Below are 27201 nucleotides of genomic sequence, written 5' to 3'. Positions count from 1 at the left end.
CTAATATGTGTTCTATGAGGACCGCAGGCTTCCAATAGCTACCACAAACATGGATTAGAGCCACATAAAAAATTTTAAAACACAACCTTTTTTGAGGAAACAGTCTTAAGAATGCATTTCAGGGATGTTGTTTACTTTATGTCAGATCAGCATCAATACTCCATTCTCTGACACACCTCTATAAGGCAGTTAGGAAGCACCCCCTCCCCTGCTGAAACACACATACACACAGTCACTCACACATACAGAGACAGACAGGCAGACAGACAGACAGACAGAGAAAGACAGAGACAGGGAACCTACTAGTGACAAGGAAAGAAGGTCCATGCCAAAATTCGCAGAGAGACAAATCCCAAAGAGACCAGCCCAGTACTCGTGGCAGCATCTTGCCTGGCGCATTTGCTGATATGAGAAAGGATGCCTGAGTGTCTTAGAGTAGCATTTAGGAGAGCCTTAGGGGGCCAACAGGCCACAAATTAGAGAGCTGGGCCTCACAATGAGTAGGCTGAATTTCAGTAAAGCAAAAAGCACTACCATGGATAAAGAAGGTTAAAAGACTTAAGAAGCAGGAGTTAAAAGAGTTGTTTAGCACAGTTCTAAAAGGGTAGGCATATACATTCTAAAAACATGTTTGAGACTGTATAAAGCAAAAAAAAACCTCCTATTTCTTTAGAGACAGAAACTACAATACAGTGAAAAACTCAACAGAGTAACCAAAAAAGCAGAAAAAAAGTTATCATACAGCAGACTGAAAAACTGGGTATCCGGTAATACCACTTTTGGGTACATACCCAAAGGATGCTCAACCATGCCACAAGGACATGTGCTAAACCATGTTCATAGCAGCATTGTTTGTCATAGCCAGAACCTGGAAACAACCTAAATGTCCCTCGACCGAAGAATGGATAAGGAAAATGTGTTACATTTACACAATGGAGTGCTACACAGCAGAAAAAAATAACAACATCTTGAATTTTACAGGCAAATTCAAAATTTGGATGGAGCTAGAAAACATCATTTTGAGTGAGGTAACCCAGACCCAGAAAAAGAATTATCACATGTACTCACTCATAACTGGTTTTAAAACATAAAATCAAAGAAAACTAGCCCACAAATCACAATCCCAGAGAACCTAGAAAACAATGAGGACCCTAAAAGAGACATACATAGATCTAATCTACATGGGAAGTAGAAAAAAAAATCTCCTGAGTAAATTGGGAGCATGGGGACCTTGGGAGAGGGTTGAAGGGGAGGGGAGAGGCAGGGAGGGGACCAGAGAAAAATATAGAACTCAATAAAATCAATAAAAAAGGGGAAAAAATTGGGTATCAAGCAAGAATTATAGTTATAATATTCAGTCTACTTGTTTTGGCAAATTAAGGAAAATACCCTATCATCTATCTTATCTTTGTGAATCTAAAGTTTCATATCTAATTTAAGTTTCATATCTAAGGAAAGCTACAATTATAACTATCTAGTCTTCAACTCCATCAAAGATCCCGGTATGATATAATATTGCCCAAGTAAACAGGAAGTGCATTCTAAGCAACTTCCAAAACTCTAAAAATGACAGAGATATCATTTGGACAGTCACCCAAAGTTGTTCTGTTCAGCTTTATAGGCCTAAAGTGTCTGTAATTTTTGTTTGATACCTGTTTTGTTATATAATTTGATTGTGTTAAAGTTAAACTTAAATTGGATATGAAACTAGATTCACAAAAATTAGATGATAGATTATTTTCTTTAATTTTGCCAAATATAAATAGAATAAATATTATAACTGTAATTCTTACTTGATATCTGTTTTGTTTTATGTCATTTTCCCATGCTAAAGTTAAAACCTTCTTTTTCAATTAGACAAAAAATGAAAAATGATGTGGGATGCCCCTCTGTATGCTGTGAATATGTTTTATTAGCATTGATTAATAAAGAAGCTGCTTTGGCCTGTGGCAGGGCATAATATAGCCATGCGGGAAATCCAAGCAGAGAGAGAGAGGGAGGGAGAAAAAAGGTGGGATTGAGGGAGAGGCCAGCAGCTGCTGAAGAAGAAAGATGTGAGGTAATAAGCTACAAGCCTTGTGGTAAAAGACAGAATAATAGGAGTCAGTTAATTTAGGGTATAAGAGCTAGTTAATAATAAGCCTGAGCTAATAGGCCAAACAGTTTGCAACTATGGAAGGAAGGAAGGAAGGAAGGAAGGAAGGAAGGAAGGAAGGAAGGAAGGAAGGAAGGAAGGAAGGAAGGAAAAACTGGATATAAAAGTCTGGATCCAAATGCCAATGATCCTTAAACATGCATTTCTTCAAGCCCATATGGAAGTTACACAAGTTGTACACATGCTTTTTACCTGCATGGTGGAAAATTATGATGACAGGGTCCACAATATATTTATCTGCCCCCCTGACAAAAGACTGACCTAGCAGGGTCTGTGGGGGCTGTGGTTTTCAGATGCCAGAGCCAAAAAACTTGCATGTTGGGTGTTATGAATATAGTGGTGAGTTCGAACTGATGCCTGCTGAGGTCTGAGGTTGGCAAGGGTGATAGATGGAGAGTCCACCTGGTCCTCTCTGACTATGCACCACCACAGGGTACCAAACAGCTAAACGGAGTGGTATGGACGGGCATGTGAAGGGCAAGGACCCAGATCTAAGGGAGGAAGCAGTCACACCAGTCTCCCATGTGACCAGGCACATGACCCAGCTTAATTATGGTCAAATCTGCTTCCCTTCCCCCAGGTTTCCCATCTCCTCCCCTTCTTGTATCATCCTGTCTGAACCTAGAGATCTGCATTGGTTCTTAGGCGACACTTTTGCCATTCCCCTGTCCCAGCATTTACCAATGCAGAGTGTAGTGATTATTTTGTTTGTGTTTTGACAAGTAAAGCTTGTCTGAAGACCAGAGTGCAGAGCTAAGCCATTAGAGACCCTGGAGTGGTGGCACACACCTGTAATCCCAGGACTCGGGAGACAGAGGCAGAGGGATCTCTGTTAGTTCAAAGCCACAAGATTGAACCTGTCTAAAAGAGCAAGAGAGCTCACACAAAGGTGATCAAGCACTTGGGATCCCATGCCTCTAATCTCAGCACTAGGGAGGAGGAGACAGGAGTGATATGGCTGGGTGGAGAGAGGAACACAAGGCAAGAGGAGACAGGAGTTCAGAGTAGTCTGAGGAGCAGCACAGTCTAGGCAGTCAGTCTGAGAAGCAGTCTGAGGGCAGGATCGCCTTTTCAGTTTGAGCACTGGTAGAAGTGAGAACTCTCTAGCATTGGCCACTCTCTTTCTCTGAGTCTTCAGCTTTTACTCCCTAATATCCCTAATATCCTTAATAATATCTTAATATTATTAAGAGCAACTAGAACTCATGCTACAGCCGAGTGTCTGAACCAACAAGCTTTGCTCTAAGAAATATCTACCCAGTTTCCTGACATTTCCTCACCACAGCTTCCACAGGGTTCTAATAAACCTGGCCCAAGGGTTTGTTCTCTGCTTTCTTCCTCAGCCTTGGTGGCTCGGGGATGCTTTTGCTGCCCTGGGGTTTGGGACTAGAGATGTAAATTCCTGGAGGTCTCCTAGGATTGAATGGGTGGATGCAGGTCTGATCTGGGCTTTACACATAGTTCTAAGTATTGCCCGGGTTAATCAGAACCACTGTCCAGGCCTGAGCTAGCTGGAGAAAACAGACAAACACAAGTAGGACCTGCTATTACAGTGCTGACCCAGTTCTCTCAGAGTCTCGCTTTCATTCTCCCCGAACCTGGTAATGCTGGGCAGTGAGTAGAAAGAGATCCTCCCCCAGATGGCAATGCTTCCTTCCAGCTACCACAAGCCTAATGTCCTGAGTGTGTCTCCCCTAGCCAGTTCTGCAGCTGAGCCCTCTTGTATCCGGGTACAACAACCTTGACCCTGGTATCCGAGCATATCCACATTCCCATGAGCAGGTTGTGTTGAAAATACCCTCGGTGTGGGGCTGTATATCCTTGGGTACTTCGTAGGTTTTTATAACTGCATCAGGAGGGGAGGAACACTTGGGCCTTAACTCTAAGTGCTTTATTAATAAGTAATTCCTATGAACTCTTTCTGGGCCCCACCCAGCAGGAGACCATTACACTCACCCTCATACATCTCCAGGATGTGGACGGTGTCACCGATCTGCAAGGAGAGTTCCACATCTTGAGAAGCGTTGTAGTTATAGATGGCTGTGAACGAGAAGAGAGGGGATTAGAAACTACGCTATGAAGTGGCACATTCATAACTTAGTGACCGGTAGGTTTGTTCTAGTTCATTTCCCTGTTGCCGTAATAAAATACTGGCCAGGTTTACAACTTATCATCTAGAGAACCCAAGGCAGGAGCTCAGGGCAGGAACCCGGAAGCAGGAACTGAAGCAGAAACCAGGAAGGAACACTGCTTCCTGGCTTCCATTTTCTGGCTTACACAGCTACCTTTCTTATCTTCCTACCTGCCTAGAGGTAGTACTTACTGGCCCCAGTGCACTGGGCTGCCTTCCGTCAACCAGCAGTTAACAAAATGCCCCCAAAGACGAGCTTACAGACCAGCCGAATGGAGGGAACTCATCAGCCGAGGTTCCCTCGATTCAGCTCTGTCCAGCTGACAATCAGCACTAGCCATCACTGGACTCTACAAGTCATCCTCTGTTCAATAATTTCGTGTGGTCCACTCTTTGCAAAGCAGAAAGCATGGGCTGCATTTCCTCCAACATGCTGACTGATTGCCTAGCACGTACCGTATGCTCTGTCAGCTAAAACACATAGACGTACCCTCTATTCCCAGGAAATATAACAGTCTAGTGGGAAGACGAAAGATATGAAATATATAATCCCAGAAATAACTGCTTAGTTAAAGTTTGGATAGCACTACAGAAGAATTCAGGCTAGAGAATACAGTAAGAACTTCTGTGGGCCGGTTCCCTTGTCCATGAGACAACAGCCAACCTGAAACTCATTTAATTAAGCTCACGATTGTTAGGGCACGGGAGAGTGGTCTCTTGGCTTCCTTGACAAGGTGCTCACTGGTCGAAAAGGCTGCATATGAGGACCATTTATCTCAAATAACAGAGTAATATAGGTCATAATGCAAGAGTAGCACCACGGCCCAGCCCTCAACACTCTGGGGACAGAGTAACCCCAGCACTCCATAATTCTTGGGACAGGTAATGTTAGGGTCCCAGAGAAGAAAACAGACTAACTCACCACTGAAATGGGGGAGGATGGGCCAGAGCTCTGCAGAGGTATCTTATCGGAACTCCACACAAGTGACTAAGAACCACATGAAACACGTTATTAGTCATGGGGGGAGTGCAAATCTAAACCGCCATCAGATGCCTCTCCACACCTACTAGAATGGCTGTATTTAAAAAAGATAGTTACCAAGAATACGGGGTTGCTAGAGCTCAAACCCCTGGCTGGTACAACTTCAGAACAAGAGACCTTTCAGAAACTAGACAGCAAGGTTCTTAAAAGTGAAATAAAGTCACTGCATGACTCATCAAATCCACTCCAAGGAGAGCAGCCAAAAGAAGAAAAACTACATCAGATCTACAGAACACCACTATCTCAACGTTCATAGCTGCTGCACGCCAATCCCCCACAACCTGTGGGTGCCACCTTATCCGGCAAAGGAGGTAACGAAGAGAACACGTAGTTATCTAGGGTGTTTCCTACAAGTCGAGGGAAGGGAAGGAGAATGAATGGAAGCCAAGATTCGCTGTAACCTAGCAACTGGAGCAGCCAGCCACCACTGGAAGCTGGCAGTGAATGAGACCGACTCTCCTGAGAGTCTCCAGGGGCATGCAGACTAGTCCACACCTTCATTTCACAATTCTGGGCTCCAGAACTTGAGATAATACATCCCTGTTGTTTCAAGCCATTGAATTTGCCACCATTGTGATGGCGGCCACAAGAAACCAACGTCAACAACAGTCAACAAGCACAGACAGCTCGGCGGGGTACACAAACTACGGCACAGTTGTGTCTTGATATCCAACCTCACAACCTCACCCTGTGAGGACAGGAAAGCATACAATATGTTATAACACATGGTGTGGTGGCGACATGCAGCCTAAGCACGCCCTTTCCTACCCTATTACTCCAGATGGCTGGCAGTACCTGAAATAATGCAGATGCTCAGAGGCAGCTACTGTACTGCATCACTTGAGAATTACAATCGGTGGAGTGTCGCCCCATAAACATGAGGACCTGATATCGCAACCCCAGCTCCCATTTAAAAGGCCAGGTGTGGGCACAGGTGCACCTGTAATCTTGCATAGGGGATAAAAAGGTAGGAGGACCTCTAGGGCTCACGGGTCAGTCTAAGTAACTAGTGAGCTCAGATTCAGTGAGACAGCCTGTCGCCAAAAAATAAATAATATGACAAAGCGGAGAGCAGTGGAGACAGTGGGGAGCAGTGGAGACAGTGGGGAGCAGTGGAGGCACTGGGGAGCAGTGGAGACGGTGGGGAGCATTGGAAGAAGACACTTAATGTTTATCTCCACCCTAAACACACATATACCCTACATGCGTACACATGTATACATACATTATACACACATGCATACACACATCCAAAAAGGAAAAAAGTGAAGAGAAAAGTATCTATACATATTCAATAAATGCAATATCTTTTCCAAATATTTTTGATCTGAAGTGAATCCCGTGTCCAGCAACATCGAAACCCCTTTCCAACATCCAACATAGTAACTGGCTGCCTATTTTGCATCACAAGCTGTATCATGAGAGAGCGACATCCGAGAGACAAACACAGAGATGCGGCTCCTGTGCCCTACTTAAAACAGATAAGAGCACTGACCATAAATCCGTGCAACAGAATACAATCCAGCAATGAAAAATGATATATGGACACACGCCACGGCCGGGATGACCACAAAATATGCCGAGCAAAAGAAGACATAAGCAGAAACGTTCTTGACCCCATTTACTGTTGAAATGTTCAGAATATGCTAATCTGTCAAACGGCAGATTAAATGATTGGCTGCTTGGACTGGATGCGAGGGCGGTGAATGAGCAACCTATCCACTGGGGAACTTTTGAGGGAGGTGCGGACAAACTGAGCTTGGTAACAAGCAGCTGCGTCATTATTCAGTAATGTGATTAAACTGGGGACTGGGAAAAAGGTTCAGTGGGGGAAAGGGCTCTCTCACTGCTGCTGTAAAGGACCCGGGTTCAGTTCCCAGCTCCCACATCAGGCATCACGCAGCTTCCCGTAATTCCAGCTCCAGGGGACCGAATACCCTCTTCAAGCCTCCACAAGGGACCTGCTCACACGTGGTACATGGAAACTCTCATAGGCAACACACATAAATAAAAACAAATATTTCAAAAACTCCACCCCTGAATTGGACACTGGAAACACATGGCTGTCACAGTCTGTAAATTATGCTTCAGAGAAAGTTCTTCTTAAATAGAATTATTTCTTGTCTGCATTAGTGGGTAATCTGTATCCACCCAAGGAAAAAGAACCAGCGTGGAGATGCAGCTGTGAAGACTACAGGAATCCACCTCTACAGGTTTGACCATCACATAGGGTGGTCACAACCCATCATCATATCCTACTGGGGCCATGAAAAACATCCAATCAAGTTAGGAAAGGAAGGTGTCTCTGTCCCTGCCTGTGGCAGACACATCCTATCCTCTCCCTGGGCTGCAGGTTCATGTCACAGTAAACTTGTCAGGGAGAGCTGAGAATAAGAAACGGCCTCTCCTTTACGAAGGAAGGGCACAGTTTCAAATAGTGTTCCCCTGCAGTCTTGCTCTAGAAGCCTGAAGAAGTCTCCCCTGGCAGTTCTTTTCTATTGTGCTTTCAGAGTAGCCTGTGGTTTCTGAATAAGGACTGACTGGGGAAGTGGGTTAGGAGAAATGACACATAATGCAAGAGGAGGGAGTTCCAGTCGCCCTGGCCTGTTCCTGTGTCCCCAGACCACCGCCACTGCAGTCTCCCTACACGGCAGTTCGACTCCATCCGACTGCTCTAGTTTGCCCCAATGGTTTACCCACGAAAGATACGGTGGCTTTTCTACAGAAGACACAGCCCTGCAGTTCTCGACACTGCCCAGATTCCATTCACAGCGATCCCCTAAAATGCTTCTTCCTACCACTCCTCCCCCACGGAAACAGGAAGCAGTGAGGCCACTTTGTCACAAGCTGTGTAATGACCATCTTCACTCTTCCTGGTTCTTAGTCATGGGAAAGTAAGCAGAGGCCCCACGCTGCCAGCTCCAGGTATAAGCCTCTGCCCAGGACTGCTGGAAAGACAGACATGCATGTATGTATGCATGCATGCATGCAGGAATAAACCTAATCATACATGTAGGCACAAAAACAGAGAACTATACATGTACAGGTGAGTATACACACACACACACGCACATGCACACACACACACACACACACACACCCCCCAAAGACCAGTAATTCCAAAATGCTACAGCCTTAACTATCCACTTTTTCCTCTACCACCTGTCAATTTCACCCTCTTCTCTAGTCAAGACCCTTCCATGGTCAGGGGCTGGAGAGATGGCTCAGGACTTAAGAGCACTAACTGCTCTTTCAGAGGACCTGGATTCAATTCCTAGCATCCACCAAAGCGCTCACAACCACCTGTAACTCCAGTCCAAGGGATCCAATGACCTACTCGGGCATCCTTAGGCACTGCACACATGCGGTACACATACATACATACAAACAAAACAGCTGTGCACATTAAATATTTTTTTTCAAAAAGACTCCAAATTCTCCTTGAAATTCAATGTTCAACTCCTGTCTTAACCACAGCCTCTCTCTTGTTTAGAACAATCCAAATCTCACAGCCACAATTTGACTCACAAACAGCTCCTGATGACCCCTCTCCACCCTGCAAGAAGTCTTTCTTCTCTGAAGTCGCACAATTTTCCTTCACAGGTTTCCTATCCAGGAGGTTTGAGCTAGCAACCACAGATAATCCTATGCAATGGCCTGCCGCCAATTGGAAGGTAAGCCCTCCCAAATGTGGACCGGGTTTCATACTTGCCTTTGTCATGCGACACCACAGACTAAACCCAAAGAAGAATTCAAGAGACAAATAGCAACTCTTTGCTTGCGTATTTTGTTTCTTCTGAGCATCACTGATGCCATGCCAGCCTCCTAACTCTATATAGTGATGACCTTGAACTTCAGGTTTCCCAGCCTCCTTTCTCCCAGGGCTTGTAGCCCCCACACTCAGAATATGTAATTCTAGGAATTGAACCTACGGCCTTTGTGCATGCGAGGCAAGCATTCTACCAACTGGCTCACATTTTCCTCTCCTTAGTTTACTTTCTAAACACATGATTTGTCCTTTTTTTCTACTCCATTACCCTGACTCCCCGCCCCCACCCTCCATCCCTGTCCCTTTCCCTTCAAATACTGTCCTTTCTACTTTCACATCACGCAAACATATACATGCATGTACATATACAAATAAAATCTAGACTGCAGCAACTGTCGTTCTCAGCGTGACTGACCGCTTGATCTGAGATTCTTCATTTCACGCTCTTTTTTTTTTTTTTTTTTTGGATTTTCGAGACAGGGTTTCTCCGTAGCTTTTTGGTTCCTGTCCTGGAACTAGCTCTTGTAGACCAGGCTGGCCTCAAACTCACAGAGATCCGCCTGCCTCTGCCTCCCTAGTGCTGGGATTAAAGGCTTGCGCCACCACCGCCCGGCTCATTCTCTTTGTTTACGGCTGAATAAAACTCCACTGAGTATGCACACATTTTCCAAAGGAAATTCTTTAAATATAAAACACACAGAACAGTTCAGTTATTCGCCACTTCTTCCCCCAATGCAACCATGCTTCTGCTTCCCTCCAAAGTGGCATCTGTGGTTTCCCATCACAAAGGAACAGGATGTCAACAAAACAAAACAAAACAAACCCACCTCTTCGGACACACTATCATACAGGGGGAAGAAACATGTATATTTCTTTCCAACAGAGGCTGTCAAAGAGGCAGTGCCTTCAGCAATGCTCTTCAGAAAGGGGCTAAGAAGTGTGTGTGTTCTATGTCATATCTCTGGGTAAAGGTATGAACAGGGCCATAGTCACAGCAGTCTATTCTACCTAACTCAACTCTTTAGAGCCACATCCTCCACATCCCTCCCCTGAGGACATGTCAGGTTTCCCCTGGAGCTCCTCACACAGCTCCCCATGCGGGTAGCCAATGCAGAGCAGAGACGAAGGGCTAGAGTTTGCCTGCAGCAAGACTCTTAGTGAGAGTGCACCATTCGCCTCTGACCAGGATGGCCAGCAATGGTAAAGGTGTGCCCTGAAATGGTCTAGACATAGAGAAGAACCAAGACTTCACTCACTAAATGAAAATATTAGCTCCAAAGCAAAGCTTCCTCATACAAACCCATGGCTCGTGCTAGCCCGATGCTATTTTGAGCACAGGACAAAAAAATCACTGCACTTAAGGGAGAAATTAGTGTTTTCATCTAGAACATGAACAACTGTTATAAAGAATATTAAGGGGCTGGAGAGATGGCTCAGTGATTAAGAGCCCTGGCTGCTCTTCCAGAGGACCTGGGTTCAATTCCCATTACCCACATGGCCACTCACATGTCTGTAATTCCAATTCTGAAGGATCTGACACCCTAACACAGTCTTCCATGCAGACAAAAATACCAATCAATGTATATAGTGTATATAAAATAAAAATTAAAAAATCATCGGTGGCAGAGAGCACTTGCATATGAGGTCCTGAGTTCAGTCCCCAACCCCACGTACCATACATGGTGGCACAAACCAGTAATCCTACCTGGGAAGGTAGAGGCAGAGGAATCAGGAACTCACCTTCATCTACACTGCTTCTCAAAGCAACAACAATAAAAACCCAAGAAGCAAAAGGAGAAAGCTAGGCAGAACTCACAAGGCAAAGGCAGGCCAGCCTGGGCTACAGAGCAAGTTCCAGGACAACTGGGACTACAGAGAGACCCTGCCTTAAACAAAAAAAAAACGAACGAAGTGGGGGGGGTGTCATGGTTGGGGGGTTGAGGGGGCGAGGAAATCCTAAGGTTAAGCAAAGCAGAATTCAAGATTCTTTTTTTTCCCCCATTTGCAAATGGCATGCCTTTCAAGGACTTACTTAATCTAGACCTTGGTTTCTCCTCCATGTAACAAGAACCAGACTGGATGATGACTCAAGGCCCTTAGCTCCAGCTTCCTGATTCATGAAGTGACAATCCAGAGAGACACGCTGCATTGAACGGGCAGGCACCACCACAATCTCTTGTTTTGTCTGAGGAAATTAAACAAGCACAGGGAGTTGCTGTGTGGAAACTACTTCCCCAGCTGCTTCGTGCAATGTTGGGAGAGAGAAATTGCTGGAATTCTTCCCTAAGCAGCTTACTGTTTACATCAGGAAAGTGTAATTTTGCAGAGCAGAACAGACAAGACAGCATGTCTACAGATGTAAAACAGTTTGCATTTCACCAAATCCTGACTTAGCCTTTTCTTTGAAACTAGGCTTATACAAGAGAAGGGGGAGGCTGAGGATGAAAGAAAATTGGAAATTGCATAATGAGCCACCGAAAGAACACTTTTAGGAGCTCCAAAGAGGATCAGGGCTGAGGAAGGAAAGTCTGCTGGCCATCAGTTATAAATCTTCCTAATGAATTGAGATCTTTGAGTCCCCAAATTATAGTCCCCTGTGGGACAACTGGAACCTTTCATTTCTAGAGATAAAATCAACACAAGGAGCATTCAGCAAGCAAAGGATAAGGTCCTAATTTCAGTGCTTTGCTAGTCAGAATACTGAGATAATCAGATTTATTCATCTCCATTTTTGTACATGATGTGGGTTTTTCTCTCCTCCCTCCTTCCCTTCCTTCTTTTTCTTTCTTTTAGACAAGGTCTCGTTAAGTTACCTAGGCTGACCTGTAACCCACAATCCTGCTTCATCCCCAAGGTACAGGGATTACAGGCCTGCACCACCATGCTATTTTTTTTAATTCATTATTTATCTGTCTAGGTTTACCTACTGGTTCTAAGACTAAAGATACACAATTCATCTTTGATCTTCATTCTGGCTTTAATGTATTAATATTCTAGAAGGCCATTCGTTGTTTTGGTTTTTTATTTATTTATTTATTTATTGAGACAGGGTTTCTCTGTATAGCCCTCGTTGCCCTGGAACTCACTCTGTAGACCAGGCTGGCCTCAAATTTAGACATCTGTCTGCCTCCTGAGTGCTGGGATTAAAGGTGTGCAATACCACCGCCTGGTAATTTGTTTAAATCTTAAACATAACATTATGATAAGAATTAGAAAATGATACTTGACAGTAGTTATTAATACCAAGAAGTACCAAAAGTCTATCATTTCAAATCAACAATTAGGTGTCAAACTGGCCTATTGCATTGTGATGGTAATGTCCCCTCCTGCTCTGATCTGCCTGGGCCATGCCTGGGCCAGGATCAGGACACCCCTGTGCAGTTCTTAACAACACTGCCCGCCTCCCTCAAGAGCAGGAGCTTCCAGGCTTTTCATGTATCCAACCACTTAGGAGAATACTGGATGTCATGACCAATCAACTGGTTATTATTCTAGAAGTTTCTTTCTTTAATTTTATGTGCATTAGTGTTTTGCCTGCATGTGTATCTGTCAGATCCCCCAGAACCGGAGCTACAGACAGTTGTGAGCTGCCATGTGGGTGCTGAGAACTGAACCTAGGTGCCAGTGCTCATAACCACTGAGCCACCTCTCCAGCCTATATTCCAGAAGTTCCTAATCTGAAGAGCTTATGTAAGTTCATAGGTTGACTGCCTTGATCTAGACAGAAACTGACCCAACGACAGTTTTACTGACTGGCTTGCGGGCACCAGAGTTCACCTACAAGCCATCTTGCCTAAGTTAACATGAGATTAAATTTGATCTTTTGGGAGAGGAGAGCTGAAAAAAAAAAAGCAATGCAAAATTACAGAACAAAAGGCCTGTGGTCTACAAACACAGGGACTTTCCCCCCCTCGCTCCCCACAGCTTCCTCATCTGAAGAACAGAGGTCACAGCCCAATGTTCCTACGGTTTGAGAAGCACAAAAAGGGGAATCTGTGCAGCGCCCCTTGGACTATGACTAACACCTGGTGGGCACCGACTACAGGGAAGTCACCTGCCCCTCCCTTTCTTCCCTTTCCACCCCTGCTCAGCTTCCTATTTTGAGCACACTAGCATCTGCCTGCCCAACAATGGAGACTGCCACCCTCCTCCATGGCAGAAGCCACCGGATGAAAACTGCCAATTAAGAAGGACCAAAGAGATCAGGGGATGTATTAATCTTCGGTGTCCTTCTGGGGTTGCTGGACAGTGACCTGCACATGACTGGGGGACATTTTAGAGGCAGCTAAAGCATTCCCCGGGAGAAGCAGCACTTAGGTCTGGGCTGTCTCCTTTCTATCCCTTCCAAGGAGCCAGGGTGTGATCCTGAGGGAGAGCAACACACTCAAACACATACCACCCCCCAGACCTCTCCTCTCTGTTTCACTGACCTCTCTTCCTTTCCACTGACTTCTTTCTTGGTAATGAAAATAGAAGTAAAAGGGGCTTTGGGTGGAGGGGAATCTGATTCTAACTAAGGTTATTGCCACAAGCAAGAAAAATAACCAGTCCAGATCATCAACATCCAATCACAAAGGTTCTCATAACCTTGCAGCTGAGGAACCAGGCTCATTAGCACGTGCCTGGAGTCTCAGCACTAGGAAGACAGGGGCAGGGTGACTGTCACAAGTTCAAGGCCAGCCTAGTCCACGCAGCAAATTTCAGATCACCCACCGCTACACATAGTGAAGACTTATCTCAAAAACAAACGCAAATAAAATGATGGCTCCTGAGATATGCTCTCATTAAACGTAGATTAAAGATAGCTAAGAATAAAGCAGTCACATCTCGGACGCTGTTGAATTTACCGCATCTGAGTTACAAACAGAAATCATACATGAGGAAGAGAATGAGAAGCTAGAAGCCAGACTTAGAAAATGGAGAAAAGGCTCTGTTGTAGAATGTTATTTTATCTAGGCAAAGGTGTGTTCCATTTGTTTATGCTGCAGGATATTTAACTATGTGAAGGTGTGTTCCATGTTTCTGCTGCCTTTGTTAATGGTGTAAAGATGGCTACATTTGCTTCACCTTGTCTGCCTGAGGCACCCGATTGGTTCAATAATGAGCTGAACCGCCAATAGCTGGGCAGAAGAGGGCTAGGCAGTACTGGCAGGCAGAAGGGAATAAATAGGAGGAGGAACCTAGGCTCCAGAGAGGAGAGAAAGAAGTTGAGAACAAGGAAGAAGGAGAGGAACACGCCTGGGCTCAGAAGGCAGGCAGCCGCTAGCCAGCCATGGAGACAGCAGGAAAGTAAGATATTCAGAAAGGAGGGTAAAGAGCTCTTAGGTGAAATGTAGATAAAGAGAAACAGGTTAAGATTAGAGCAAAGATAAGGCTGAGATTCATAACAAATAACAAGTCTCCTTGTCATGATTTGGGAGCTGGTTGGCGGCCCAACATAAAGTCTGCTACAACGCTCTTTTGAATGCCAGTTGATGAGGTCACTGGCTGCTTTTCTCCATTATGTACAGTGCCTCTAAGACAAACCTCATTGCACGGAGGGAAAGACTGGCCCTCAACCAGGCTACCAAAATCTGTTCAACTATGTACCTGAGAGGGAGAAGGTTCCAGCAGCAGCTGCTGACTTGGATATACAGCTCAGAAGAGCCCATCCAAAGCCAAGCGGTGCTTTGCAGTCCCAGGATCGTGCCTGGGAGGACCATAGAACCAACCGTACCTCAGCTTCTGTGGTATTACAAACACCGGAGACCCATCCAGCTGACTGACCCTCAGTGAGAAAACAGATGTGTGTGTGTGTGTGTGTGTGTGTGTTGTGGGGGGCAGTCACGAGAAGAGTCAGAGCAAAAGGAAAGCCACAAAGTAGGGCGATCTGGCAAGTCACTTGGCCAAACCTTGCTTCAAAAGTGAAGAAGGTGAGGCCCAGTGTGTGTTTTCAAGTCTTAGGCTCCTCATTACTGAAGTGATATTTCTTGGACTAGAACTTGACTAACCAGTCTGTTGGTTCTAAGAATAAATAGAACATATAAAGAAGCAATATAGCACCCATGCATACGTCCCATCATGACACAGAAAACACCTTGTGTCCATACCTATCTGACTGCTGGTTAACAGACACCCTCCTATCTATAACACTAATGGTTTGCTGATTGTCGCATGCATCAGAAACCCTTGGGAGGCTTTAGAGAAGACCGACTTCTAGGTCTCACCTCTGACTCAGTAAGTTAAGGAGTCCCGAGGATCTGCACTTACAGCAAGCATGTCTGCAAGCTCTGCCAGTTTAGAGAGTGCACTCTAAAACCCAGTGTCCTTCCTATAGTGAGGGCCCACTGACACCAGCAAAGGCGCTAACACCGTCCTCAGTTTACAGACCCTGACACAGCATCTCAGAGAAAGTTTATGGTCTACAAGATATAAAATCGGTCATCACACCAGCATGAACTAAGATTGGCTATGCACACACCCTGGTTCTCCTCTTCTCAATTCTCAACGGAGGTAATTTCATTGCTTGATGCCTCAGTTTCCTGCTTGTAAAATGGATGTAGTTACAGTACCCCATACGCACGGAGTTTTGTGAGGAGTAAGGGTTGAGAAACATGAGGCACCCAAGTCTGTGTCTAGCGTACAGCATAGCATCTTCAGTACATACAAACTATCTTCATAAGTCGATGACAGAGCCGGGACCAATAGCAGGTAGGCCTTCAGGCTCACTCTTCATTGGTATCAGCACATGTCTTGTGGTGAGTTCCAAAGAATCTTTCTCTTCCCTTAATTTCAGAGGTGTTTAGAAATGGAAGACTAGTGGAAATTCCAGGTCCTATAAAACCCAACCCCAAATGGAAAGGCTTATGACCACACAGCTAGTTAGAGGTAGGATCAGATGAGCAAGTTTTTCTAAGGGCTACATAAGTGATATTCATATTTTACTATATAGCTGTGTGTGTGCGTGCACACATACGGTCTGTGGAAGCTAGAGGCATCTGATCCCCCGAAAGCTGGAGTTACAGATGGTTGTGAGCTGCCTGACGTGGCTGCTAGGAACTGAACTTAGGTCCTCTGCTAGACAGGTTCGTGCTTGTGACCTCTGAGACCCCCACCTCTCTGGCTCCATAAAGGATCATTAGAATAAACCAGAATAAATGTTACCCTGTATTTAACTATACTTCTGCACAGAGAAGACAGCAGACATACAAACAAATGAGTAGATAGTAAAGATGGGTAAAGGAACTGCCACCAAGCCTGACGGCCGGAGTTCAATCGCTGGGAGCCACACAGGAGGAGGGAACCAACTTATGCAACTTGTCCTCTGCTCTCTACTCACGTTGTGACATACATGGCGACACACTCTCACACACACACATATACACAAATAAATAAGTGACGGAAAATTTCAGAAAAACAAAACCAAATGAGCAACTGCCATTTAGGTAAGAAATAAATAATAAATCAGAAAGTAAATAGATATTGGATCCATAATTTATATAATTAGCATATGTATATATACAAACATGAATATATATTTAGCCACACAAAAAAAATTTTAAGCTGAAACAATTGAAGTCAAGTTAACTCACAGATATATACAGTCTTTTCTAATTTCATTTCCTCTTAGATTCTAAAGGCATCTGCATTATTACTCTGATGATGAAATACTCCACACAGTATTTCATGATAATCCCTTACATGTCAAAGACATTCACCTGCCTTTCATTTTCATCTCAGATACACTTAATAGTAACCAAATGTGACATAAAAAAAGTTTTGTGATTTCAACATGCCTTTGGACTTATCCCCAAAGCAATAAAGTATTTTTAGGCATGAGTACTCATAAAAGGAATATATAGTTCATAAAACTCTGACCACCAAACTTACAACACAATCTAGACGTTAATAGGAAAATCACATGTTTCTAAGGAGGCATCTGGGCTGGACAACTTGCTCGTCCTCTGACATTTAAAAATAAAAGCCATTCTAAAAGCAGCAGACAATCTACCTGCTGCTCTTCCACATTAGAGTTCTGTACCTTATTTTCATATAACTTCCTCTCGTGAGTTGTTGGATAGCAGCGAGCTACAGACATTGTCTTGGCCACAGCAGTTCCAAATTCGGCTTGCACCCTGTATACCACCATGGGAAGTCCTCCTACTGACAAAGACAACGTGTTTGATGACCTGTGTAAACTCAGGTGAATACATCATTCAGCACCCACACCTCTAATCTATCTTTCTGTCCCAGAGGGAACTTTTCAGAATACCAGAACATAATACCGTACAAGGAAAACTAAGGGAGTGGGGGTGGGGCACCAAACTAACAAGAAACTAAAGATGTTTCTGTTTCAGAAGACGGGATAGATGGCTTTTGGTCACTCAGACAACAGTGAAAGAGCCACCTTAGAGCTGCTGTCTCCACCTGCCTCTGAGTCTTCCCTTCCTCATCTGAATACAAGACAGCACCCCGGTGGTTTTAATCCTCCTCTCTCCACTCTCCCCATGTATTTAAGAATCACATCATGGACGGTGTGGGGCTTAAATAGTATTTCCAAAGCACTCACCAGGAGAATTAGCCATGGCAGACACTGCAATACTATTCTCCCAGCCTATAGCAGCAGAGCAACTCGCCCTCACTTCCTACGAAGGCTTACTCCCCAGCTCCAAAACATACCACACCATTCTGTGACCCCTGCCACCCCAGAGCTCCCTGCTCATGTCATAGTCATACTAGGTCTTATTTCCCAGCTCCCAAGTCCCCCAACACTTCCCTATGACTAAAGATCTTCTGAGACTCCTTCCTGTCTGAGTCCCTTTTTGAAATTCCCTCACTACCAAATGGCTTAGCTAACTTTCCTCCATCTGACCAACCTTAACCATAACTTAAATTTACCAAAGTCCGGATGAGAGTGCTAAGCTATCTAATTCACAGCCGAGCCAACTGTCTTAGTTACCATTGCTGTGAAGAGACACCGTGACCAAGAAAGTGTTGAACTGGGGGATTGCTTACAGTTTCTAAGAGTGAGTTCATGACCATCACGGTGGGAAGCATGGCAGCAGGCAGGCACACATGGCACTGGAGTAGTAGCTGAGAGCTTACATCTGATCCACAAAGGGGGCTGAGGAAGGAAGGGAGAGAGGAAGAGAGGGAGGGACAGGGAGACAGAGAGAATGCAAGAGAGAGTTGCTTGGGCTTTTGAAACCTCAAAGCCCACTCCCAGTGACACAGACCTCTTCCAACAAGGCCATACTTCCTAATCCTTCACCAGTCAGGAACCAAACCTTCAAATACATGGCCCTGTGGGCGGCATTCTTTGTCAAGTCACCATATCAACACAACCTGCTGTGTGATGTAGTCTGTCCAGGTCCCTCATGGACTCCATGAAAGAGATGCCTTCAATCAGTGGCTCATATTGGTAAAGTCTGTTTGCTCAAGGACATTTTGGTCATGGGGCTTCCCCAGAAGTCACCAGAGGAGGATTTGTGTACATCAACTCCTATTTACCAAAACTGTTAAGTCCCTTTCTCCATGTTGAATTTCTCAAGAGGAAGTGAAGAATATTGACAGAATCTTGTCTCTTCTGTACCTCATAGTTGTGGGGGATATGAATACAACCCCTTGACAAACAGTGTTAATTCGCAATTTTGGTAGCTCCTTGGCTCTTTGAAGGAACTGAGAGGGGTAAAACTAGTTGTCTAGGTTTAAAACCACTTTTCGTCTCTTAATTCTCTGTCACATAATAGAAAAAAATAAAGTAATACTGATAATGTTTTGATATTTAAATCTCTTTTTTTTTTCTTTTGGCCATCCCAATTTATGCTTATCTTTAAAAAATATCTGTTGCTCTCTGGACTGTAAATGTTTTATTTGTATTGGTCCAGGATTGGAAGCAATAAAAAATTCCTTTAACTCCAGAACAAACAGGCTGTGGTACATCCATTCCCTAGCAATGCAGTCAGTAATGAGAAAGACAATTGTGGTTACACACAGTGTAAGGAAATGACAGGTCAAGTGATGGAGCCAGACTCAAGAGGATGTACACGAACTGCATCGTCCTGTGGTTATAACATTCGGGACGAGAGAAACTCGTAAGAGAGGAGGACAGAGTTACGGTTGCCAAGAGCTAAGGCTGGAAGGTGGCTGGTGATGAAGGTTGTGGGGACAGCCATGGAATGAGGAGAGGGCTCAGTATTCTAACCGCTGGGCACCGCATGACTGAGGGGGTCTGTCAAAACTCTCACAGCTAGGCAGGACAGTAAGTGACAAGACTAGCAATTCACACAAAGTAGAACTATTCTTTCAACAAATGTCTAAATAATGATTTACTAGGTAGAGAACCAAATGAGTGTGATGTGTTCCCACATCCTAGGTGAAAAAAAAAAACATAACTAGGGATTTATCCACAAGAAAAATCCACAAGTAGTAAAAGAAAAACATATGGTAGTGTTTTTATAACTTTGGAAAAACTAAAATTTCCTCACTAACAACTCAGTTAAAAAAAAAAAAGCAAAAGGCTACAGGTTTGATGAGACAAAAATTAAAACTCCCATAGGATAAACAGCCTCATTAACAGAAAGATTCACCCCAGAGGGGGAAAGATATAATAGAAAGGAGAATGGCAGAAAAATATGTGACAGAAGACATAAATCAGCAATGGTGAAGAAGAGAGATTGCGATCAGTTCAGATGAAACACCAAAGAACACACAGACGTCAATCACAGGAGCATAAAGGCCCAGGAGGCCCATAAATGGCCGTCAAAGTGTTCATTTCACCATGAATCAAAGTAACAAAATGTTTAAAAATATGGCAACCAGGGTTGGAAGCATGTGTATGAAAATGCAGCCCAGAGGGACCCAGGCACTCTTCATCCTCCCTGCCTGACCATGTCCAGTGCCGCTCTATTCTTGATAGGTGGATGGAATAATACTCAGCTGTTAAAAATATATCATCAAACTCAAAGATAAATGAATGGAAGTAGAAAAAAAATCATCCTGAATGAGGTAACCCAGACCCAGAAAGACAAGTATGATGTATTCACTTATATGTGGATATTAGCTGTGAAGCATGCGCTAACCAAGCTACAATCAATTGAACTATAGAGGTTAAACATAGACTAAGGGACCAGGGGGATAGACAGATCTCTCTAGAAAAAGGAAACTAAATAGTTATGGATGCATGGGTGTGGGGACTGGAACAGGAAGATCAAGAGGAGGTGGATAAGGGAGTGAATACGGGGAGAGGCAGCTAAAATTAAGGGCCATTTGAGGGGTATAGACTCTAGTGGCCCCACGAATCGGGCGCGAGGTGTTGAGAATTAGGTCAGCACGATAAATAACCAGGCCAGCTCAAGGATAACAATTATATTTTTAACAGTTATAAGGGGAAATTCACACTACAAGAGTGGGAGGTCCGACTTCCTATCTGTCCAGCAGGAGCCGCACAGAGAGAGCACACACCTGGATCCTCCCAGTTTTTCTTCCCGGGCTCCAGGTAGTCACGCCTTAACTAGATGTGATTGGTGGACAGAGTTTCCCCATCATGGGTAAATAAATAAATGAGTGTCAAAAGTACAGAAATATGTGCCCAAGTTTCTATAATTGATTATTGGCATGTATTCAAGATATTAGAGAAAAGCTTGTTCTATTTATTTCTACAAATATACCTCAGATTACACAGATTTGAAATGAAATAATCAGGTTCCAACTGGATCTTTTAAAAAGAACTGGGCAAAGCGGTTGAAAAGAATTCATAGGAAAGCAAAGTATTTGAGGACTGACAGAACCACTGGAAAGGGAATTGTCAGGGGTTTCCCCAGATGCAAATTAATCTAACAGACACAAAATTAGAAAAAGGAATCTAAGGAATCGACCTAAAAAAATACATATAATTATGCCAATTTTTGTTTTGTGAGAAAAGATGTTTTCATAATTAAAGCTGGTATTTTGGGCTACATATGAGAAAAGAAAAAAAAATGGGTTCTTCACCCTACATAAAATAATAACAATGATGATGACCCTGATCAGTGCCCGGGCATTGAGCTCCACAAAGTTTGAGAGCCACAGGAAGCAGCTTCCAAGAGCAGTTGGCAGTGCCAGCCCCAGCGGAGAGGTCAGCACACAGGCCTCTCACACAGAGCCAGCATGAGTGCCAAGGGCTCTCAGCTTTGTGGGGAACAATCTGACCAGCGATTTTCCTTTGCCCTCTGCAGGAATCGGAGCATCTGTGCAAGGAAACGTGCAGAGAGCTGTTTGCTGCTAGGCTGGGAGTCATAGTAGCAGAGGCGGAAACAAACCCTGAAGGCAAGAAAAAGGAAATGAAATGTATCCTGGCACCTGTGGACGCCAGTCATCTTTTATGGGGCGGTGAGTCAGGGCTGTGTTCACTGACCTGGAAAAGGTGTCCATGGGACGCTGTTAAATGGATTAGGAGGGGGAGGGGGAGAGAAGTTACTGGAGACTCTATGTGATATGAATCTTTCCCAAATATTTAAAAAAGCCAGCTGCAACCTACATACACATCTGTCCTCACAAACAAAGAAAGGTGACTGGTATCTGCTAGGCTTTTCAATTTTATTTGACATCTTTTCAAATTTGTAACTGGTTGGGACATTATGATACATGCCTTTAATCCCAGCACTCAAGAAGCAGAGGCAGAAGGTTCTCTGTGAGTTTGAGGCTAGCCTGGTCTAAGAGTAAGCTTTGGATCAACCATGAGGGACAACACAGAGAGATGCTATCTCAAAAAGGAAACTGATTAAGTAATTCATAAGTAGGGACTGAAGAGATGGCTTAGTGGTTCAAAGAACTTCTTGCTCTTTCAGAAGAACCAGGTTTGATTTCCAGCACCCACATAGTGTCTCACGGCCATCTGTAACTTCAATTCCAGGAGATCCGAAGGCTCTTTCTGACTTCCACGGGTACCAGGCACACACATGGTACATGTACATACATGCAGAGAAAGAATCTATACACATCAAAACCTAATCTAACAAAGTTTAAAAAAAAATTGTGCTAAAACATACACAATGTAAACATCGCCACCTAAACAAGTGTACATTCCAGTAGGTTATAGGTTATACAGCTATCCACACTGTTGTGCAAATTCAGGATCTTTAGTGATGTATTAACTATGTATCTATTAAACAGGACCTCCCTGTGGCCTGCTACTCTCCACCTCCTGCTACGTTCGGTCTCTGTGAGTCAGACTACTAAAGGCATCTCAATGAAGTAGAATCATGGTGAGTTTTTCATTTTGCTTTTTGCAGATATCATCTTTGCAGACACCATGTCATCTAAGGTCTCCCATGCTGCAACATGTGTCAGAAGTTCCTTTTTTTCCAAGACTAGTAACTTTCCATCATACATACAGGCCAAACAGGCACATGTGCGTGCATGTGTGCACGCGCGTGCACACACACACTCTTTTTACCCACTAATTTATTGATGGACACTGAGGTTGTACAAATAACGCCTTGATTGATTGACATGCATATGTAACCAACTCTATTAGACTTTGTTTTTATTATACCCAGAAGTGTATATGCTAATATGTATGTTAATTTATTATTATCAACTGTTACTTTAATTTATTTAATTAGTTTTCAGGAATTACCACAACTACTTTCCACAAGCATCGCACCATTGCATATTGCACAAACACCAACTGCTACACATCCTTGTTAACATTTCTTTACTTTTGCTCTTTCCTTTCTGCCACCGCCATGCCATCCAGACTGAGGAAGACCTGGAAACTCCGGGGCCACGTGAGCCACAGCCATGGCCGCATCGGTAAACACCACAAGCATCCAGGAGGACACGGGAATGCTGGAGGCATGCATCATCACAGGATCAACTTCGACAAATATCATCCAGGTTACTTCGGGAAAGTTGGGATGAGGCATTACCACTTAAAGAGGAACCAGAGCTTCTGCCCGACTGTCAACCTCGATAAACTGTGGACGCTGGTCAGTGAGCAGACCCGGGTCAACACTGCCAAGAACAAGACTGGAGTTGCTCCCATCATTGATGTCGTGCGATCGGGCTACTACAAAGTTCTGGGGAAAGGAAAGCTCCCTAAGCAGCCTGTCATCGTGAAAGCCAAATTTTTCAGCAGAAGAGCTGAGAAGATAAAGGGTGTTGGAGGTGCTTGAAGCCACTCAGGGAGGCCAATTAAATGCTAACACTTTCAAACAAACAAACAAACAAAAAACCATTTCTTTACTTTTTCTTTTAATCTATCTATTTAGGGTTTTTTTTTTTTTTTTTTTTTTTTTTGAGTCAGGGTCTCCCTATCCAGCATTGGCTGCCCTGAAACTCACTGTGTAGACCAGGCTGGCCCCACACTCATAGAAATCCACTTGCCTCTGCTTCCCAAGTGCTGGGACTAAAGGCACATGCCACCGTGCCAGGCTTCTTTTGGGCTTTTTAAGATTAGCCATGCTAATGGATGAGAGGTAATATCTCATTGCTGTTGCTGGTTCTTTGCTGTTGTTTGTTTTGTTTCTTAAGACTTCTTTCATTTTATGTACATTGGTGTTCCAGCTACATGTGTTTCTGTGCACCTTGTGCGTGCCTGGTACCCACTGAGGTCAGAAGAGTGTGTCGGGTCCCCAGGAACAGGGCTGCAGGGAGCCTCTGCTGGAAGCCAGGGGGGAAAAAAGAATGTTAAAGAGGAACTTCTACTACGGTGTTACTGTGGCAACAATAGGATTCCTGACCTTCATCCTACCTGACAAGAGGATCAAGGATGAATCTAGAGGTCATCTTACTTATTCTCATGGAACTTCTGTGAAAGAGGGAGAGCCAGGCATATCATGCTTTTATTTATATTTGAGAAAATATAAATCCGAGTGAAGCAGATCTGTCCATCTGTCTCTGTAGAAAGTGATCATGTATCCCAACCCTGCAGTAAATAAGACATGACCCACTGAAATATATTTCTGTTCACCTCTAAGACAGGCTTTGGAACTATTCATAAGTGATGAGAGATACCCTTGGGGTTGTGTTCTCAGATATTTTTTGAAAAAAGACTGAAGTGGTTCAAAGAAGGAAAAATCTGTATCCACCACAGAATCCAAACCAAAGAGCTGACAGCGCTCTGTGGAGCAATTATCCCTGTTCACCGTTGGTGCAGGGCAGAGCAGCATGGGAAAAGCGGGATAGCCAATGCATGATTTCCTTCTGAGGGAAGAGCGTCCTCCACACACGAGGACGTCTAGAAGGAAGCTACCTGCTAGAGTGGAGAAGTGGGGGAGGGGAGGGGACAGGAAATTTCAAGTGACCAGACATAAAGAGCAACCATGCCAGACTGGAAAAAACAAAGCACACATCCTTTGATTAAGGTCTCTGTGGAAAAAAACATGCAATCCACATATTAACTGACAGGCGGCTTGCGTGTTGTGGAAATGAAGCGATCAGAAGCGTAAACGCGGAGTTGGGGAAACGGCCATGAAATTTGCAGAAGCAGAGAGTATGAGATTTCAGAGCATTTCAGATTGCAAATCAGCCATGTTTACCTGATCTACCTAAACTTCCAACACCTGAAAACAATTGAAATCTGAAGTACTTTTGGTCTCCGGCATTTCATAAAATGGGCACTTCCCCTGCCTGTAGTTAGAATCATTGATAGGCATTGAGGTTTACCAGTAATACTTCACTGAGGCTTTCTAGTTGGCAAAACCAGAAATGCAGAACAGGAATTTCTTCCTCGTTGTATGATTCAAAGTAGTCTTAGCACCATGTCTAGCACCTTCTAATATTACGTTTGGCTCTGAGCTGATAGACACGGTTCCCTTACTGAGAAGGCTACCCTGAGCAAGAGCGTTCCTTCTCAGCCTTCAGCCATAGTTCTCCAGGACTGTACCCTACCCATGAAGCTCCAGCTCCACAGCCGTGTTCCAGGTCATGGAGCTAACGACGCTAGGACAATAAGCACTACGGGCTCATGTTGCTTGCTCAATGCCATTACCCTTGCCATACAAAAACGAACTTCAAACTCTTCAACACACTAATGTCACTATTCGTGACAAGTCACAGGAGTTATCTTGGTTGGCCTGGAGTTTGCTATGTTAACCAGGCTGGACTCAAACTCTGAGATCCACCTGTCTCTGCTCCCCCACTCTTCCCATATCCCATCCATTCCTTCTCAAACGGCCTCTTAATCGTTTGATGTTTTATTTTTAATTTATTTCCTAGTTGAGAAATTTTGCTTTCCTCTTGCTTTCTCTTTTAGAGTTTCACTAAATGAATGACCTCAGCCTCTGCCAAAGTGCTGATTATAGGTGTGAGCCAACACACTTGGCACTAACTGGGCAATTTCAATAACCTTTTCTTTATCCAAATTGAGAAAGTTGTAACGACACTAATAGACGTCACTTCTACTAATTATACTTTTTGAACACAGCCAAAAACCTAATGTTTGCTTCAATGACGCACCTAAACTAAAAACAACCAAGTCCAAGGGTTTGAGTTGGCTATGCATTACTCTGTGTGCCCAGCAGCGGAAGGGACTCTTTCTCCCTGCTATCCCCCTCTACAAGAAGTGACACTGTGACTCAGCATACAAATCGCCAAGGAGACCATCCTCTGCCCGCAATGATGAACAGGCTGAATGAAGCATCCAATAGACAAACTTGGGGCTCAGGCTGCAGGAGAAGACACCTTCCTACTGTGACCACACAATGATGGACACTGTCTTGCTCAAAGGTACTCTGTTCCCACAGAGCATGTGGACCACACAGTCATTCTGGTTTATCTGCGTTTTGAAAGCCAAAATCAAAGTGGTCACCCAATTCCCCATGCTTTTCAAACAGACACAAAGAGTGGAGCCAGGCCGTTGTGAGGCCATTCCCTGAAGTGGAGAACTATGTCTCTGCCATAGACAGGGTGACTAAAGAGTCCAGGGCTCCCCCACTCTACGACTGGCATGCTTTCTCACATCTCTAGTCCCAGGTCACACGGTGTCCCTTGAAGAGCTCCTATGCTGCTACATGAAAAAAACACAGCTGCTCCCCAGAACCAGGAGGGTGCAGAAACACGAGGGGGCTCTAACCTCATTCAAAGGGAGGAGGGCAGGGTGCACATAAGCCATGCACATTATCCCACACGTTTTAAATTATCTCCAGATTACACATATATCCCAATACAGCTTGGGTGTTATGTGAGTCACTGGTATACCGCATTGTTTAGGGACAAAGGACAGTGTCCAAATCAAAAGCCCATACATGTTCAGTGCGGATGTAAACACGCTGGCCGTCTGGGATCTGCGGACTCTACATACAATGGGCAAACACAGAGGCAGACAGCCCGCAGCATTTCCAGCTAGGTTTGTGTGACATTGCTTCACGTTAGTCCTTAGCTGGCTGCTGACAGGCGAGAACTGGGGAGACAGAAACACAGCTGGACAGGGACCAGTTCTAGGCATCCCTGGTTCTCTGTTGTGCCTCCAGCAGAGAGGACCGTGCCAAGCAAGGCCTCTCACACACATCACAACCCAACGGCCTACTCCTCTGTACCTTCTCACATTTAGAAAGTCGGGGGCAGAGAACAGAGGATGGGGTTGGATAGTGGCAGAAACCCACAGCTGAGGGTTCTTTCTATAAGCACTCCTAACCACTGTGCCTAACTGGAGACACTCATAATGTATGTCATACATACGGGACTTCAGCTGTCTGCTTTATCCCCAGGGATACACCTGGGGCCCCGGTAGACATCTGAAATAGGCAGTACTAAACCATGGCAAATGTCAAAACAAATAAATAAAAATTCAACTTCACTAACTGGAAGGAAACACTTCATGGGTTTTGCTTGGTGTATCTGAATTGCTGCCATCAATATCTTACACACCGAGGCCACTATTAACAAGAACTACTTAACCACAGTCATTCTGATGCTCAGACAGTCAATCTAACAAGCAAGGTGGCTGCTAAGTCACTAACGGGTGGGTACTGTATGGACCTGCCGGACTGAAGGACGATTTACATCCTTGGGAAGATGGAGCAGGACGGGTAAGAATCGATTTGCGACTTAGAAATTACACATAGTTTACTTCGGAAATTTGCCATATAATACGGTCTATGGTTGACTATGAATAGCTGAAACCACACAAAGTAAAACGGGCT

The 27201-nt window shown here is 44.3% G+C and overlaps 2 protein-coding genes across 4 annotated transcripts in view; one reads left to right on the top strand and one right to left on the bottom strand.

Annotated features, from left to right (window-relative positions):
* Positions 1-27201, bottom strand: part of Dock5 (dedicator of cytokinesis 5) — a 184865-nt gene that overhangs the window by 130702 nt on the left and 26962 nt on the right. For 2 of the 3 annotated variants that reach the window (XM_057785719.1, XM_057785722.1), the window contains exon 2: positions 4112-4195. In XM_057785719.1, the coding sequence (XP_057641702.1) occupies positions 4112-4195 (84 nt within the window). Of the gene's footprint in view, positions 1-4111; positions 4196-11129; positions 11168-27201 lie in introns of those variants that run through there. The other variant, XM_057785720.1, reaches the window with a different exon arrangement.
* LOC130884623 (60S ribosomal protein L27a-like) lies at positions 22804-23232 on the top strand. Its single transcript, XM_057785723.1, has one exon. The coding sequence runs from the start codon at positions 22804-22806 to the stop codon at positions 23230-23232; it is 429 nt and encodes a 142-aa protein (XP_057641706.1).

The sequence above is a fragment of the Chionomys nivalis genome, chromosome 12, assembly GCF_950005125.1.
Source record: "Chionomys nivalis chromosome 12, mChiNiv1.1, whole genome shotgun sequence".
Lineage (NCBI taxonomy): Eukaryota > Metazoa > Chordata > Mammalia > Rodentia > Cricetidae > Chionomys > Chionomys nivalis.
Note: the sequence above shows the minus strand (reverse complement) of the source record. Positions and strands in the feature narration are given on the sequence as shown.